This window comes from Neohortaea acidophila (assembly GCF_010093505.1).
Source record: "Neohortaea acidophila strain CBS 113389 unplaced genomic scaffold BDY17scaffold_6, whole genome shotgun sequence".
In the NCBI taxonomy this organism is placed as follows: Eukaryota; Fungi; Ascomycota; class Dothideomycetes; order Mycosphaerellales; family Teratosphaeriaceae; genus Neohortaea; species Neohortaea acidophila.
The window spans coordinates 1,271,712-1,284,532 of NW_022985515.1; the positions used below are offsets into that span (position 1 = coordinate 1,271,712).

Below are 12,821 nucleotides of genomic sequence, written 5' to 3' on the forward strand. Positions count from 1 at the left end.
AGCCTCTTCGGAAGACTGCGGTACGTCGAAGCATTGCAAATACAATGCCACCCCGCCAAACTTACGGCAAGCGATCTCGAGCGGTATATGATCCGCATGCGGTGTTGGCTAGCCCTGCGCGAAAGTCCCCGGCCGCGGCGGAGGTGAGCGTTGCGGAGGTGGTGGAGGAGTTGGGGCTATTGAGTTTTGGAGATGAAGTGAAGGGCAGTGGCGGGAGGAGAAAGAGGGGGGTCTTGGGGGAGGTGAGCGTTAATGTTGATGTTGGGATGGAGAGGAGTTTGGGTTTGAGTGAGGACGGGGGAAAGAAGGGTCAGGGAGGGAGGAGGGAGGTTGTACTTTACGAAGAAGCTGGCCATTCAGCCGTGGAAGAAGACCATGACGACTCCCTCGAACTGATTGGAATCTCCTCACACGACATGATCAGCTTCCAAGAATGGGCAGATCAACTGTGCGCCCACTTCGAACTCACAAAGATCGCAGAGGCATCTTTTGGCGAAGTCTACCGTCTCTCATTGCGCGAGAGGATATCTGGAATCGACCGCAGCGACGAGTCGGTGTTCAAAATCATCGCCCTACGTCCCTCGGAAAGTACTTTTCGTTCGAAGCGGAAACCTGCGACGAGTGCAAGACAGACAACCAGCATGAGTTCTCCTGCAGACGTCGCGAATGAAGTCAAACTCCTCCAACGAATGAGCGCGATTCCTGGGTTTACCAATTTCCGCGACCTTCGAATCGTCCAGGGTCGACCGCCCGCCGTATTTGCACAGGCGTACAAAGCTTTCAACGCTGCGCAGCAAGCGAGAAACAAAGATCTCAGCCATTTCCCCGACCCTGGAAAGAGGGCAAGCTACGCTTCCGACCAGTTGTGGGCCGTGATTGAAATGCAAGATGCCGGCATCGATCTCGAACGGCTAGTGGAGCAGCGACAATCCAGTACGTCCATCTTCTTCGTCTGGGATGTGTTTTGGCAAGTCGTGCTTTCCTTAGCAAAGGGGGAAGAGGGCGCGGAGTTCGAGCACCGCGACCTGCATCTGGGGAACATCTGCGTGCATCTACCTGCTGCGAATAACGACGGGCCAATCGATGCGAAGCGCAAATTGAACTTCACGGACGTGGAAACGACCATCATCGACTACACCATTTCTCGCTGCCGCATGCAGGACGACAACATCGCGTACCACGACCTCGCACGCGACTCGGCGCTCTTCGAAGGCGACAGTTCGGAGGAATATCAGTACGACATCTACCGCTACATGCGCGGCGCAGCACTCTGTGGCGATCCATACGCCGCTCATTTTCCCGCGGAAAGCGAAGACGGCCGCTGGATGCATTACCACCCCATCACCAATCTCATCTGGCTGCACTACATCCTCTACAAACTCCTCGAGCAAGTCGCTTGGCCTAGCGCAGAGCGAGCGCCTTCACGAAAGCGGAAAGAGGAGTATGCGCGTTGGAAGCGTGGGAACGATTTGGAGTATATTCTTCTCTCTTTGCAGGATTTACTTGATCCCGGGAGGTTGTGCGAGGCGGGGGAGTTGGGGTTTGCGAGTGATTTGGTCGGGCTGGCGTTGGAGGAGGGGTGGCTTGATGTGGAGGATGTGGTTGGAGGGGCTGTTGAGGAGGAGGAGGTGGAAGACGGGGGAGTCAGCGGGTTGTTTGAGCAGTTGGAAAGACTGAACCTCGCGGCCGAATGATGCTGGATTGCGTTGATCTTGAACGCTATGTCAAGAAGTCGGAAACCCACGTAGCTATGTTACAGCGCCCACCTGTCTCTACTTTCCTCATTCGATCATATCGATGTCATCATCCGCAGGAGTCGCTGCTGCAGCTTTCCCATTCACAGCCGCACCGTTGGCCTTTGTTGGCTCCTCGCCCGGCTTGCCCCAGTAATCCGCCATTTCGGCATCGAGCTCCTCCGCCGTCTTGCGTGGGCGGCCACCAACAAGCGGGCGACCATCACCGTCCGTTCGGCCACGTCTGCCTCCCCTACCACCTCCGCCTTCCTCGCGTCGCTGGCCGGGTCGTCTCCCTCCTTCGCGTGGTGTACCCCTGCGCTGGACAGGAGAGCGAGACCGACGCGCACCTCCTGGGACGTAGCGATCGATATGATCCGGCGCCGCTCCTCTCCGCGGACTCGCGCTGCCACGTTCTCCTCTCCGTCTCCTTGTCTCGTCTCCCCGTCGATCATCGCCCCTCACATCCGGTCCGTCCTGGATGCGGTCGAACAGACTACGTGCCGGACGCTCCACGCGGTCAAACAGTGTTCCTCGCGCCGCTCCTGCCGGGGCGGTGGGCATCATGGCGATGCGAATGGGTTGGCCGTTTGCATTGCAGCCGTTGAACTCGGTGATGGCGTCGCGGGCGTCGCGGGGATCGTTGTAGGTCACGAATGCGGTGCCTTCGGAGCGGTCCATGCGGTCGTAGAGGAGCTTGATCGATTGGACGGGTCCGATGCGTTGAAAGAGCTCCTGGTGATTGCATCAGTATGAAGGGCGAGGGGATCATCGGGTATGGCAAACGTACGTGAAGGTCCGCCTCGGTGAGCTCGTAGTGGATGTTGTCGACTTTCAGTTTCGTGCCATTCCTGCGCTCAATCTGTCAACCATTGCCCTCTCGTAACGATTGTTACAACCCCACGTACTCTTCCAGTCTTGCAGGTCGGGCTGATCGATCAAAGTCGTCATATCCTGGACGTCTGCCGGACACCCTGTCATCCCGCTCTTCATCATAGCGATCATGCACCCAATCGCTGCAATCGTCAGCTCCGAGTTCGTGCCGTGGGGCCATTGAGTGAACTCACGAGTCGATATTAGCGCGCTCGTCTCGGCGGTTCTGCAGAGAGGGGAGGGCCTGGTTAGCTACAGTTACGTTTGGGCGTCACGTCGATCCGCCGTGGTCAGGGCTCTGCCGTGTCGACACGCATTGGACGAGGTGGAGATCGAGAGGCTGATCGCACAGGAACGGACAAGTCATGGGTGGAGGGAGTAGGCACCTGTGTGGGATGGTTAGTAGAGGAAAGCGGGCGCAGGCAGAAGGTAATGACCAACCTTTCGAACTCCATCTCGGGGGTATTCCTCTCTACGCGGTGCCCTTGGCGGCTGCCGCGGAGGAGATCGTTGGGGGTCACGGCGGGGTGGAGGTCGAGTGCGCTGCTGCTGCACGTCAGCATCATCCGGTCGACATGTTCGAAGAGGCCACGACATCTAGTACATACTGGGCGTGCGCCAATGATGTCATCAAGAGCGCGATCCATTGTGTGGTGGCTCTGATGTTCGAGAGAGAGGTAGTCCGTGAGAATTGCACGCATGACGCGAGACGTGAAGCACGAGCAAGCGCCGCCAAGCATTTCGGGTGGGGCCGAGAATCAACCCTAACCCTACGGCCATCAGCCGTGAAGGTTCATCAGATACGAAAGGTTATGGAGTTACTCTCTGCACCTCTTGCTTTTGGCCCCCGCGGCCACTGGCCCAATCGGTCGTGAGCTGAGGTCGATTGAAAATGACTCTCGGAGTAAGCACCGCGATCGCCATGAGGAACGCGGCTTCTACATCCGTCTGCCGCCGTCAATGCGCAGCTACCTTACTTTTTGTGATGACAGTCTTCCACACTGGCATCGTATCCAAGTCATCTTGCAGCGCGGTACTGGGAACATTGAGGAGAGACTAGCCCTGTCATGCGGCCTCGCACCCGGTGTGAAGCATGCGCAACGAAGCACATCGAGGTATACTGTCTGCGCGGTCCATCGCAACATGCCCCATACTGACGGTCGATGCAACAAGTGCGACGGCCTCCGACCGACTTGTGGACAATGTCAGACTCGTGGCTCAGCCTGTGTCTGGTGGGTGCCTGATGCCAAAACCCTCGTCTTTCACTCGGAAAACCAATATGCCCCGGGAACGCAGCGTCGTCCCCGTGGGCGCCGTGCTCCCCGGTACACTGTTCGTACGGCCGAGGAATCTTCCTCTGCAGCCATCCTACCCGCGGCGCCCACATCCATGCCCCTGGAATATCTCGCGGAGACCGCATGTGCACTTAGCATATGTCAACCCAGCCTAATCCCACCCATCACACAGTTCGCATTACAGAAGTATCGTGTCTACTGTTCCAGAAACCCGCCGTGGCTGGCTTCTGACTACTGCCTTGGCTTCCAAGGCTTTCTATCCTTCTACGACGGAAAGTCTGTCGATCAGCAGCCGCGCCTACTCCTCGAAGCGGCATGGACATCCATGGCGTTGGTGTACTTTGGCCGATCGGCGAAGTCGAGGACTGCGATCACACTCAGCAGTGATAGTTATCGCCGTGCACTTGCTCTCACACGCACAGCGATTCAAAATGCGGATCGTAGCGACATACCGGACGAACTGGTGTTGACAGTCATGCTCCTAGCCAACTACGAAGATAAGATGGGGGCCATGGATCGCTTAACCTTCGTCCCGGCGAGCTTCAAACACGATGACGGTGCAGTTGCGCTGATCTGTCAGCGCGTCAATGGAACCAACAGAACACCAACAAGCATGGTATTGGACACTCTTGTCAGATGGCATTACATCCGGAACTGCATCTTGCAATGTATGCGCGTCCCGGAGTTGTTGTGCGAGTCCGACAAGTTCCTCGAGAGCTCCAGATCGCGGCTTCTAACCATTTGCATGATTCATCTGGCTGAGCTGCAGGCACGGAAGCGAGAAGCGTTCTTGTCGCCTTCATTCGAAGAGCTCCGTTGCATATTGCGGGTTGCGCAGCAAATCAACCGTAAAGTTTGCGACTTACAACAACCCCTCTCGCCCTTCCCTGTCCAGGCTAGAAGCGCATGGCATGCTCATGTGAAACACGTTCCATCGCTTGCCGACGGTGCGGCTCTTCGCAAGACCCCCAACATGGCCGACGTCCAGTTGTGGATCGACTCCCACGCCACACGTCTGCGCGTAGACACGGTCGTTGTCCAAGCCGCTCGCATGCTGGAGTCTTTGCCTGCGCGACAGATGGACACAGGCCTCGCGGATATCGTCATTCGAGCGCAACAAAACATCCGGAGCTCGGCAGAGTGCATCCTCGCCGCGATCCCCTACTACTTCCCTCACGATATCGGCCTGCGTGCTCCGCGACCCACTGGCGCAGCCAATGCCGTATCCCGGGGTTTCGATTCTTGCAGCTTATTCTTCGCCCTGCACAGTATCGTCACATCGTCGCAGGCGCCCGCGCTTCACAAGCAGGCCGCTGCGCATGCACAGTTGCATGTGGCTAGCCTGAATGGAACTACCCTCCTTGAGCGTTTGTATACACCTGGGGGCCCTTTTGCAGTCAACGTAGTGCAAAAGGGCGAATGAGCCAGGGCGCGCTCACAAAGCCATGGGTGAGGGCGAAGTCGAATTTGCGGAGGGCTCTTCTGGTCCGATACCAAGTTTGTTGAGCAGGGATCTGTGACCACTCGCTTACATGCTGCTATCAGGTGGCTAAAGATGACATCGACCATGCGACGCGACGTATCGACTCAGCATCAGGATTGGAGCTTTCGCTTGCACCCGTGGCCAACAGCTTGGATATCCAGAGAGGAAAGCCTCCCGCGGGCCAACGGTTTGACTGAGCGATTTTCCTGGCCAGGGTGATGAGCAGGCGCATTATTACCATGTCCAGAAGTGGTTGCGATGCTGACGTCTGCGCGGTGTCCTGCCAGGGAAATGATTGCGCTCGTTGCTCGTGGGAAATTTCTCACGCTCCCAGCTTGCCGCCTTTTTCCATCGTCATCGTCTTGGTCGCATTATAAAGACCAGGGGCCTCCCACCGATGTTCACATTGCTGTCTGAAATCCTCACCGTATTACACTGGCGAAACATGCGTTTCTTACCCTTCATTCTCTACGCCGGCGCCGTTTGTGCGGATGTCACATCCTTGCCTTCAGCCTTGCTCTCTTCGACCAAGGAACTCGCATCGGCCGCACCAACTGGATATGCACCACAGAAGACGGCATGTCCCTCAACACCTGTGGTTCGAGTCGCCAATCCCTTTTGGCAAGGGCACACAGAAGTACAATATGACCAGGAACATCATCCGTGGACAAGTCTTTCAAAAGGCTCTGGCGGGCTATCCCATCTCCTACGTCGATCTATTCGGCCGCTTTGAATCCTACTCCTTCTTGAGCGCAGAAGGTGCTCCCGCGTCGCATTTTGAAGACATCACCGCCCAGCCAATCTTCCAAACATTCCACTCGCCGTTTCCGATGATTGCCGCCGGAGGCGTGAACGCATTTGGCGACAGTTGCCCACTCTCCAATCTTTCCGACCCGGCATACGAGTTCAACCCGTACGAGTTTGGCTCGTGGGAGAAGGGCATCTCTGCATTTGTCAACATCACCTATCTTGGATCTCAGCCATATACTGGTGCGGGAACATGTGTCACCGGCTACGACAACACAGGGTTTGCCATTGCCACATCTGGTAACGTGCTCGGCCTGAACTGTACGGAATTCAACGCCAAGCTGCCCACCATCTTCGCGGAGTACAACGTGTCGCATCAGCTCGCGGAGTTGTTGTTCCCGTCGAACAGAAGCCTCTTCGCACGCTACCCAAATCCCTTCTACAATTCCTCATCCTCCCCCAAAGTGAGCGAGTATCCCAACATCAACATGGTCGACGGCGGCCTGGTCTCCGACGTCGCCATCACGCCCCTCCTCTACCGTGACGTCGACGTGCTCTTCGTCTCCGACAACTCCGGCGAGACAACAGACGGCTATGTCAACGGCACGAATCTGCACGGCACCTACCTACGCGCGCAGCTCAACAATCTCACCCGCATGCCGCCCGTGCCCGATCCGCCGACGTTTGTCCAGCACGGCTTCGGCAACCGAAACGTCTTTTTCGGCTGCAATACGACCGACACCATCACGCTGGTGTACATGCCTAATCGAGACGTCGTGTACCCTTCAAACTACGGTCGCACCCCGGATCCGATGGGTGACGAGGTGCTGTACGGGCTGTTGGATGATGGCCGGGCTATTGCGTCGAATAACAGGACGGCGGATTGGGCCGAGTGTGTGGGTTGTGCGATCATGGGGAAGATGGCTGGCACGTTGCCGAACTTTTGTGGTGCCTGCTTCAGGAAATATTGTGCGGTATGGTAGTGGTAGAGGGGGTTACTTTGTGCCCATCGACGGGCAGTAGTGATGAAGAGCAGCCGCGTTCGATGAAAAGTGCCAAACGCTGCCACGACTACAGCACGACGACAACAATACTTCCCCCACTCTGCTGTCTACTTACGGAACTCCCCTTACATGATGTATCGGAATTGACGGTTCTGTGCGACTGTTGACATATGCCACTACAATGTCATCGTGTTTGCGCGTACCTCTTTATCCGTGGGATCTTCGTAGGCGTGGTCGAAGCGTTCCATCGTCCCCGACGCGTCTCGCCGGCGATTGTCCCAGATACAAAGCGCGCGGTAGACGAGGATCAGTACGCTCGCTGCGGCTGCTGTGACGGTTGTGATGAGCCAGCCCGAATTGTATCTGGGTGCTTCAGATCTTCAATCAATCCGAACAATGCGGCGTGAGACAACATCGACTTGTCGTAGTATTGAAGGGCATAGGTGAAGCAGAGGACGGGCATGAGGCGCCAGTCGATCTTGCGCCTCAGCTTCCGTTCTTCGGCAACCTCCCAAGACGTGGGACCATCGTAGCTGTTCAACACTTTTGCAGCTTCATCGCCTGCTTCTGTCGGCTTGATGATATCCGGGTTGCTGACAGTCTCCTCGTGATGCGTGGAGGATTCGATCTTTTCGTGGTCGGCCATTTTGCAGGATGAGGGGAAGGTCGGAAGAAGTGAACCAGAGGTGGAATACTTCTCCTTCGAGTGGTGGCCAAACCATTGTTACATATAGTCACGGTCAAAGCAGACTCTTGGACGTCCTGCCACACTTGCATGGCGCCGAGTGGACCGGAAGATGCCATGAGAAGATCTTGTCTCCATTTCACTCGGTTGTCCGTCTCCCGAGGCTGCCAACAGCCGCCCATTTGCCTGCGACGCTCGTCAACAGTCTTCCTGAACATGCGAAAAGCCGGGCCGTTAGGTTGTCCTTGCGCCCCAATGCCGAGCTTGCCAATGTCGGAGTACGTCCTACCCCATGGGCATCTCGAAGTATACTGACAGCCTCGGTCCTTTCTGTGAAGGGCATGCGCTCACGTGCCATGGCGCCGAGATGCCAATGCTCTTTATACGGGACACCCTTTCCAACCAAGGGCAGCAGTGTCCAGACTCTGTGCGGATATGTTCATCCGGACGTGGTTGACATGGTGCCGGGCGAGGCTCAGCAACGTCACGGTGAGGACCGGTCGGGATGCCATGAAACAAGTGAAGGGTTGAAACGGGATGACCTTACCGGAGGACAGCGAGTGGAGAGCTTCAAAAGCACATCCTCACCAGATACCGAGGAGAAGACGGCGTGCGATTGAAACACCCACAAATGCACGCAATGTTGAAACGAGGCCTCTACAGATACACTTCTTCACCAGCTCTTCGTCATGTCGTGCTCGTGGCGCCTACCAGTGGATATGGGCGCTTTTCGAAATGCGAAATTTGACGGACGTTTTGATGTAACCTCACGCTAACGACACCTTTGCGCGTTTGACTGCTTTACCGCTCGTTCCTGCTCTCCATCCTAACAACTCCCTCACCTTTGTGCTTCCAGGACTCTCGCCATGCCGCCCAAACGACGAGAAAAAGCGGACTCGCCGGCGGCACAAGATGTGCAACCCACGGCGCAACCAGCCACGCGGCCAGCTCTACCACCTCTGACCGTCAATCTACTCATAGAGCACCTCGCCGTTCCCATTGTCCTGCTCATGATGGCCGGAATCTCAGCCGCCGTCTCTCAAACCGCCTTGGCGCCCGTCTTCGGCAGCCTAGAGGTGGACATGAACCATCAGGAATTCCTCATCGCGAGTGTCGTCGCCGGCTTTGGACTCCGCCATTTTGTCGAAAACATTCCACCCGGCCTCGTTGGGAAGGCAGCAGTAACATACGCCTTCTGGATCCCCCCCGTTCAGTTCTACCTCTCCCGCCTCAGCGGCGTTCTTGGACCACAGGTCGGCCCGATTGTCGTCAGCCTCTTCACCTCCCACATCCTCCTCGTCCTCGTGGTGTACGCCTGCGCGGAAGCCGTCGAGCAACTGCAGCTCGCGGCGCGGTATGGCGCATGGTATGGCTTCATCGCCCCGGCCATCTTCGGCCTCTGGCACATCAACACCGTCACCGCCTGGACCCGCTCGAGTCTGCCGGGCCTCGCATATGTCTCCAGCTTCTTCGTCCCCGTCACGCTGCAGTTGATCCTGGCTTGCATCATGGCTTTCTTCGTCCCTTCCAAGTTGGGCTTGATGGGTGCTCTACCTGGTTTACTGCACACCATCTACTTCAATCCGCATCTCGAGACGGAGGTTGCGCTGAACCAGCTCAATTCCACCCTCCATTCACACAACTGGTCTCTCCTCGACCGCAGCTGGTCAAACACGGGCTACCTCTCCGTGCTAGAGAATCTCGACACAAACTACCGTGTCCTCCGCTGCGACCACTCTCTCCTAGGCGGAAAGTGGCTTCTCACGCCGCAGAGGCGAGAACTGGAAGGCTGGACCGTGGACGAGCCCGTCTATCCCGTCTTTGAAATGCTGGAAGCCGTGCGATTGCTCGATCTCCAGCCTTCTGTCCCCGACTCGCAGGCATCCGCTTTAGTCATCGGTTTGGGCACCGGCACTGCGCCCGGCGCCCTACTCGCCCACGGCATCAACACCACCGTTGTGGAAGTAGACCCCATCATCCACCAGTACGCCGTCAAGCATTTCGGCCTCCCACCGACCTACATAAGCTACGTCGCCGACGCAATGGAGTGGGTAGGCTCCGCCGCGGAGAACAAAACGACCAAATACGACTACATCATCCACGACGTCTTCACAGGCGGCGCAGAACCGCTGAACCTCTTCACAAACGTCTTTCTATACAATCTCCGCTCGCTGCTACAGCCCGCCGGCGCCATTGCCCTCAACTACGCCGGCGACCCCAAACTCCCCCTGACGACTAGTGTGCTGAATACCATTGACAAAACCTTTGACGGCCAGTGCAAAATCTACCGTGAGCCGCCGGCGGAAGAGGCATTCGGAAGGAAAGCAGGCGGCGACTTTGACGAGTTCCATGCCGTGCGCGACGAAGACTTCATCAACATGGTCATCTTCTGCCGCAATTCGCCCGGGCCCGTCACCTTCCGCCAACCCGCCCCCACCGACTTCCTGGGAAGCCGAAGCCGCGAGGCCCACTTGCTCCCGCGTGCTAATCTGGAGATCCCATTCCCGCTCCAACACTCCTCCAACCGATCCGCCGTTTTGGAGTACCAGATTCTGCGTCCGGGTGATGAGATGAAGTACTATACCCAGCAGGCGCAGAGCGCCATTCGGCACTGGCATATCATGCGGCAAGTCCTTCCAGCCGCCATTTGGGAGCTTTGGTAGAGAGTGGTGTGCTGAAGTCGATCTCGCAAATGTATCTAATCTCTCTCGTGAAGCCAATTGTCGTCGTCCTCACTTGGGTTTCAAGAACTTCGACCCCTTGACCGGCTTCGGCGGACAATGGTTGTGCATCGCTTTGCGTTGTCGTGTCTTAATATCGTCACTGTATCCATCCTGCTGACAACACGGGTAATCCACGACCGTCTTGCTCTCCAACACGTCCTTGGCCGACCACCGTTTGCTGGGATCCGGATGCAACATGCCCATCACCAGACACTTGGTGCCCATGTCGTCCAGCATGGCGAATTGCTTCGTGTACGCGAACGCGGGCAGGACGCGCTCCTTTGTGAGAAGGCGATCGGGGTACCGCTCGTACCACGTGTCCCACGTGCTGCAGAAGATGTTGTAGTTTTTGACGTCCGTCGAGGCAAACTCCCACGGTGTGCCGCCGATGCAGAGCGTGAGGTAGACGATGGCGCACGACCAGATGTCCACTGCTCGCGGATCGTATCGGTCTTCGTGCTCGATAATCTCCGGCGCCATGTAGGGTCGACTGCCCACGAGGCCGGGCGCACACAATCGCACCTCATCTTCTTCTTTGACGAGACTTTGTCGTCTGCACCCTCGCAGTCCGGGATGCATGCCGCTGAAGACTTCCGCTGTGCCGAAGTCGGCGAGTTTCAGGCAGCCGGTGGAGGTGAGCAGGAGATTCTCCGATTTGAGATCGCGATGCGCGATGCCCCGGCTGTGCAGGTATTCCACTCCGCGCAGGAGTTGCTTGAACATGCAATTGCGGTCCTCGCGCGAGAAGTAGCCCTTGTTGATAAGATCGTTGAGGTCGCCGAGGTCGCAGTATTCCATGACGTGGAACCACTTCTTGTCGGAGTGGCATAGGCGGTATGTCTGAATGATGTTGGGATGCTCGAGCGATTTCGCAATGGCGTATTCGCTTTTAATTTTGCGCACATACTCCCGCTCGAGTTCTTCGTCGGGTTCCCAGTCGCGGAAGGCCTTGACGGCAAATACCTTGCCGGGTCCGGCGGTCTTGCTTTGCATCAGGTGCACCACGGCCGCTCCGCCTTCGCCAATGTCTTTCTTCCCGGCGCGGGAAAGCACGCTAAAGTGCTCGGCCAGGCGACACTCGTCGACATACAGCTCGTGAGGAATGGCGACGGAAAGCGTGCGGGCTTTGGAGCCCACACCGGCGTCGACACCATCGGTGTAGCCGCCCTGGAAGCGCTGGTAGATGGAGCCACGTCTGCCGGTGCCCGCAGTGCCTGCGGAGCTGGTTCGCCGCGGACGTGCTGCGGGCGGGAGATCGAGGCCCGGAGCGAATCGGACCATACCACTAGATTTGGAGGAGGAGCGCGGGGGATCGTGGAACTCATCCGTCTCGACGGACTCTCGGCCAGCGGACTCTGGTCTTTCCAGGCTGTCATGTTTGGAGTCGTCGGAGGTGTGCTTGCTGTCGGCGGAGAGGGGTGGTTGAGTGAAGGAATGGGCAGATGTCGGGGGTTGAGAAGGCGGGGGTCGATGCTGTAATTGCTCGTGTTGTTGGTGCTGCTGCTGCTGCTGCTGCTTGGCGGGTGGTTGAGGAATAGCCAGCTGGGGCACGGCTACTACGCTGCTCCTCCGGCGGTGGAAATGTCGCCGTAGAAAGCCGGCCTTCTTTTCGCCATTGGGGGTAAAGGGCGTCTGCGGGGATGCGGGACTGACGGGCGCAGTGCTGGCACGATTTGGCGGAGGCTTCATGGTCGCACACGTACGCCGACACGGCCCCTGGAGCTATGTGCTAGCGAGGATGTGCCATCCGACCGTGGTGGGATCTCCTCAAAGATGCAGAGAGGGATGGATGCAGACCGGAGCGAAATGGTTGGCGTGGAGTGGAGACACACGGGCAAGCTTTTCGGCGGCCGCTGGTGCTCCAGTAGCCGGACGCGCAAAGGTGTACTGCGATGAGATGAGGAGGGTGTGGCGCCACGGCCGTCATGCGACGAGGGCGAGGTGCAGATTAGTTGGGCGGGTTTGGCGGGTAGAGATAGCGCGAGGTACTATTGTACTTTCCCGGCCAGGTCCAGGGCAGGCAGGCAAGCAGGGTCTGCTGCGTGGCGTGGCTTGCACGCCTCACCAGAAGCAGCGTCGATTTCCCCCGGCCCCGCACTCTTGGCCACCAGCAGAGTTCCAAGCGGCTTGGAGGATGGATGAGGAGGGAGGAAGAGGATGATGAGGGGGAGATGGAGGTAGGAGATGAGATGAGAAGAATCCGCAGATGCAGCAGATCGCGCACCGGTCTCGGACAAAATGCACACCCTCGTTGCTGCTCGATTGGTCAAGGATGGGC

The 12,821-nt window shown here is 57.6% G+C and overlaps 8 protein-coding genes across 8 annotated transcripts; 5 read left to right on the forward strand and 3 right to left on the reverse strand.

The window, feature by feature from the left end:
- Positions 1 to 44: 44 nt before the first annotated feature.
- Positions 45 to 1,694, forward strand: BDY17DRAFT_311233 (uncharacterized protein; the record flags this gene model as incomplete). Its single annotated transcript, XM_033735513.1, has 1 exon — positions 45 to 1,694. The coding sequence occupies one exon, from the start codon at positions 45 to 47 to the stop codon at positions 1,692 to 1,694; it is 1,650 nt and encodes a 549-aa protein (XP_033589398.1).
- Positions 1,695 to 1,781: 87 nt separating this feature from the next.
- Positions 1,782 to 3,253, reverse strand: BDY17DRAFT_317366 (uncharacterized protein; the record flags this gene model as incomplete). The annotated part of the gene is made up of 7 exons (XM_033736093.1): positions 1,782 to 2,168; positions 2,199 to 2,468; positions 2,524 to 2,584; positions 2,642 to 2,749; positions 2,801 to 2,850; positions 3,048 to 3,098; positions 3,215 to 3,253. The coding sequence occupies 7 exons, from the start codon at positions 3,251 to 3,253 to the stop codon at positions 1,782 to 1,784; spliced, it is 966 nt and encodes a 321-aa protein (XP_033589399.1).
- Positions 3,254 to 3,436: 183 nt separating this feature from the next.
- Positions 3,437 to 5,630, forward strand: BDY17DRAFT_167194 (uncharacterized protein). The gene is made up of 4 exons (XM_033729779.1): positions 3,437 to 3,510; positions 3,599 to 3,721; positions 3,780 to 5,386; positions 5,447 to 5,630. The coding sequence occupies exons 2-3, from the start codon at positions 3,674 to 3,676 to the stop codon at positions 5,322 to 5,324; spliced, it is 1,593 nt and encodes a 530-aa protein (XP_033589400.1). The 5' UTR covers positions 3,437 to 3,510; positions 3,599 to 3,673; the 3' UTR covers positions 5,325 to 5,386; positions 5,447 to 5,630.
- A 398-nt stretch (positions 5,631 to 6,028) lies between these two features.
- BDY17DRAFT_325083 (acyl transferase/acyl hydrolase/lysophospholipase) lies at positions 6,029 to 7,114 on the forward strand (the record flags this gene model as incomplete). The annotated part of the gene is made up of 1 exon (XM_033737298.1): positions 6,029 to 7,114. The coding sequence occupies one exon, from the start codon at positions 6,029 to 6,031 to the stop codon at positions 7,112 to 7,114; it is 1,086 nt and encodes a 361-aa protein (XP_033589401.1).
- A 146-nt stretch (positions 7,115 to 7,260) lies between these two features.
- Positions 7,261 to 7,781, reverse strand: BDY17DRAFT_325084 (uncharacterized protein; the record flags this gene model as incomplete). The annotated part of the gene is made up of 3 exons (XM_033737299.1): positions 7,261 to 7,287; positions 7,339 to 7,498; positions 7,555 to 7,781. 3 exons carry the CDS (start codon positions 7,779 to 7,781, stop codon positions 7,261 to 7,263), a joined length of 414 nt encoding a protein of 137 aa, XP_033589402.1.
- On the forward strand, positions 7,443 to 8,563 carry BDY17DRAFT_335266 (uncharacterized protein). The gene has a single exon (XM_033737926.1). The coding sequence runs from the start codon at positions 7,790 to 7,792 to the stop codon at positions 8,438 to 8,440; it is 651 nt and encodes a 216-aa protein (XP_033589403.1). The 5' UTR covers positions 7,443 to 7,789; the 3' UTR covers positions 8,441 to 8,563.
- A 270-nt stretch (positions 8,564 to 8,833) lies between these two features.
- BDY17DRAFT_317376 (S-adenosyl-L-methionine-dependent methyltransferase) lies at positions 8,834 to 10,483 on the forward strand (the record flags this gene model as incomplete). Its single annotated transcript, XM_033736096.1, has 1 exon — positions 8,834 to 10,483. The coding sequence occupies one exon, from the start codon at positions 8,834 to 8,836 to the stop codon at positions 10,481 to 10,483; it is 1,650 nt and encodes a 549-aa protein (XP_033589404.1).
- Positions 10,484 to 10,552: 69 nt separating this feature from the next.
- Positions 10,553 to 11,824, reverse strand: BDY17DRAFT_252081 (kinase-like domain-containing protein; the record flags this gene model as incomplete). The annotated part of the gene is made up of 1 exon (XM_033731220.1): positions 10,553 to 11,824. One exon carries the CDS (start codon positions 11,822 to 11,824, stop codon positions 10,553 to 10,555), a length of 1,272 nt encoding a protein of 423 aa, XP_033589405.1.
- Between the last annotated feature and the right edge of the window lie 997 nt (positions 11,825 to 12,821).

Coding starts and splice junctions, on each gene's coding strand:
- BDY17DRAFT_167194 (XM_033729779.1), top strand. CDS start 3,674: ATGCGGCCTCGCACCCGGTGTGAAGCATGCGCAACGAAGCACATCGAG. Junction 3,722..3,779: donor GCGCAACGAAGCACATCGAG/GTATACTGTCTG, acceptor CGATGCAACAAG/TGCGACGGCCTCCGACCGAC.
- BDY17DRAFT_335266 (XM_033737926.1), top strand. CDS start 7,790: ATGAGGGGAAGGTCGGAAGAAGTGAACCAGAGGTGGAATACTTCTCCT.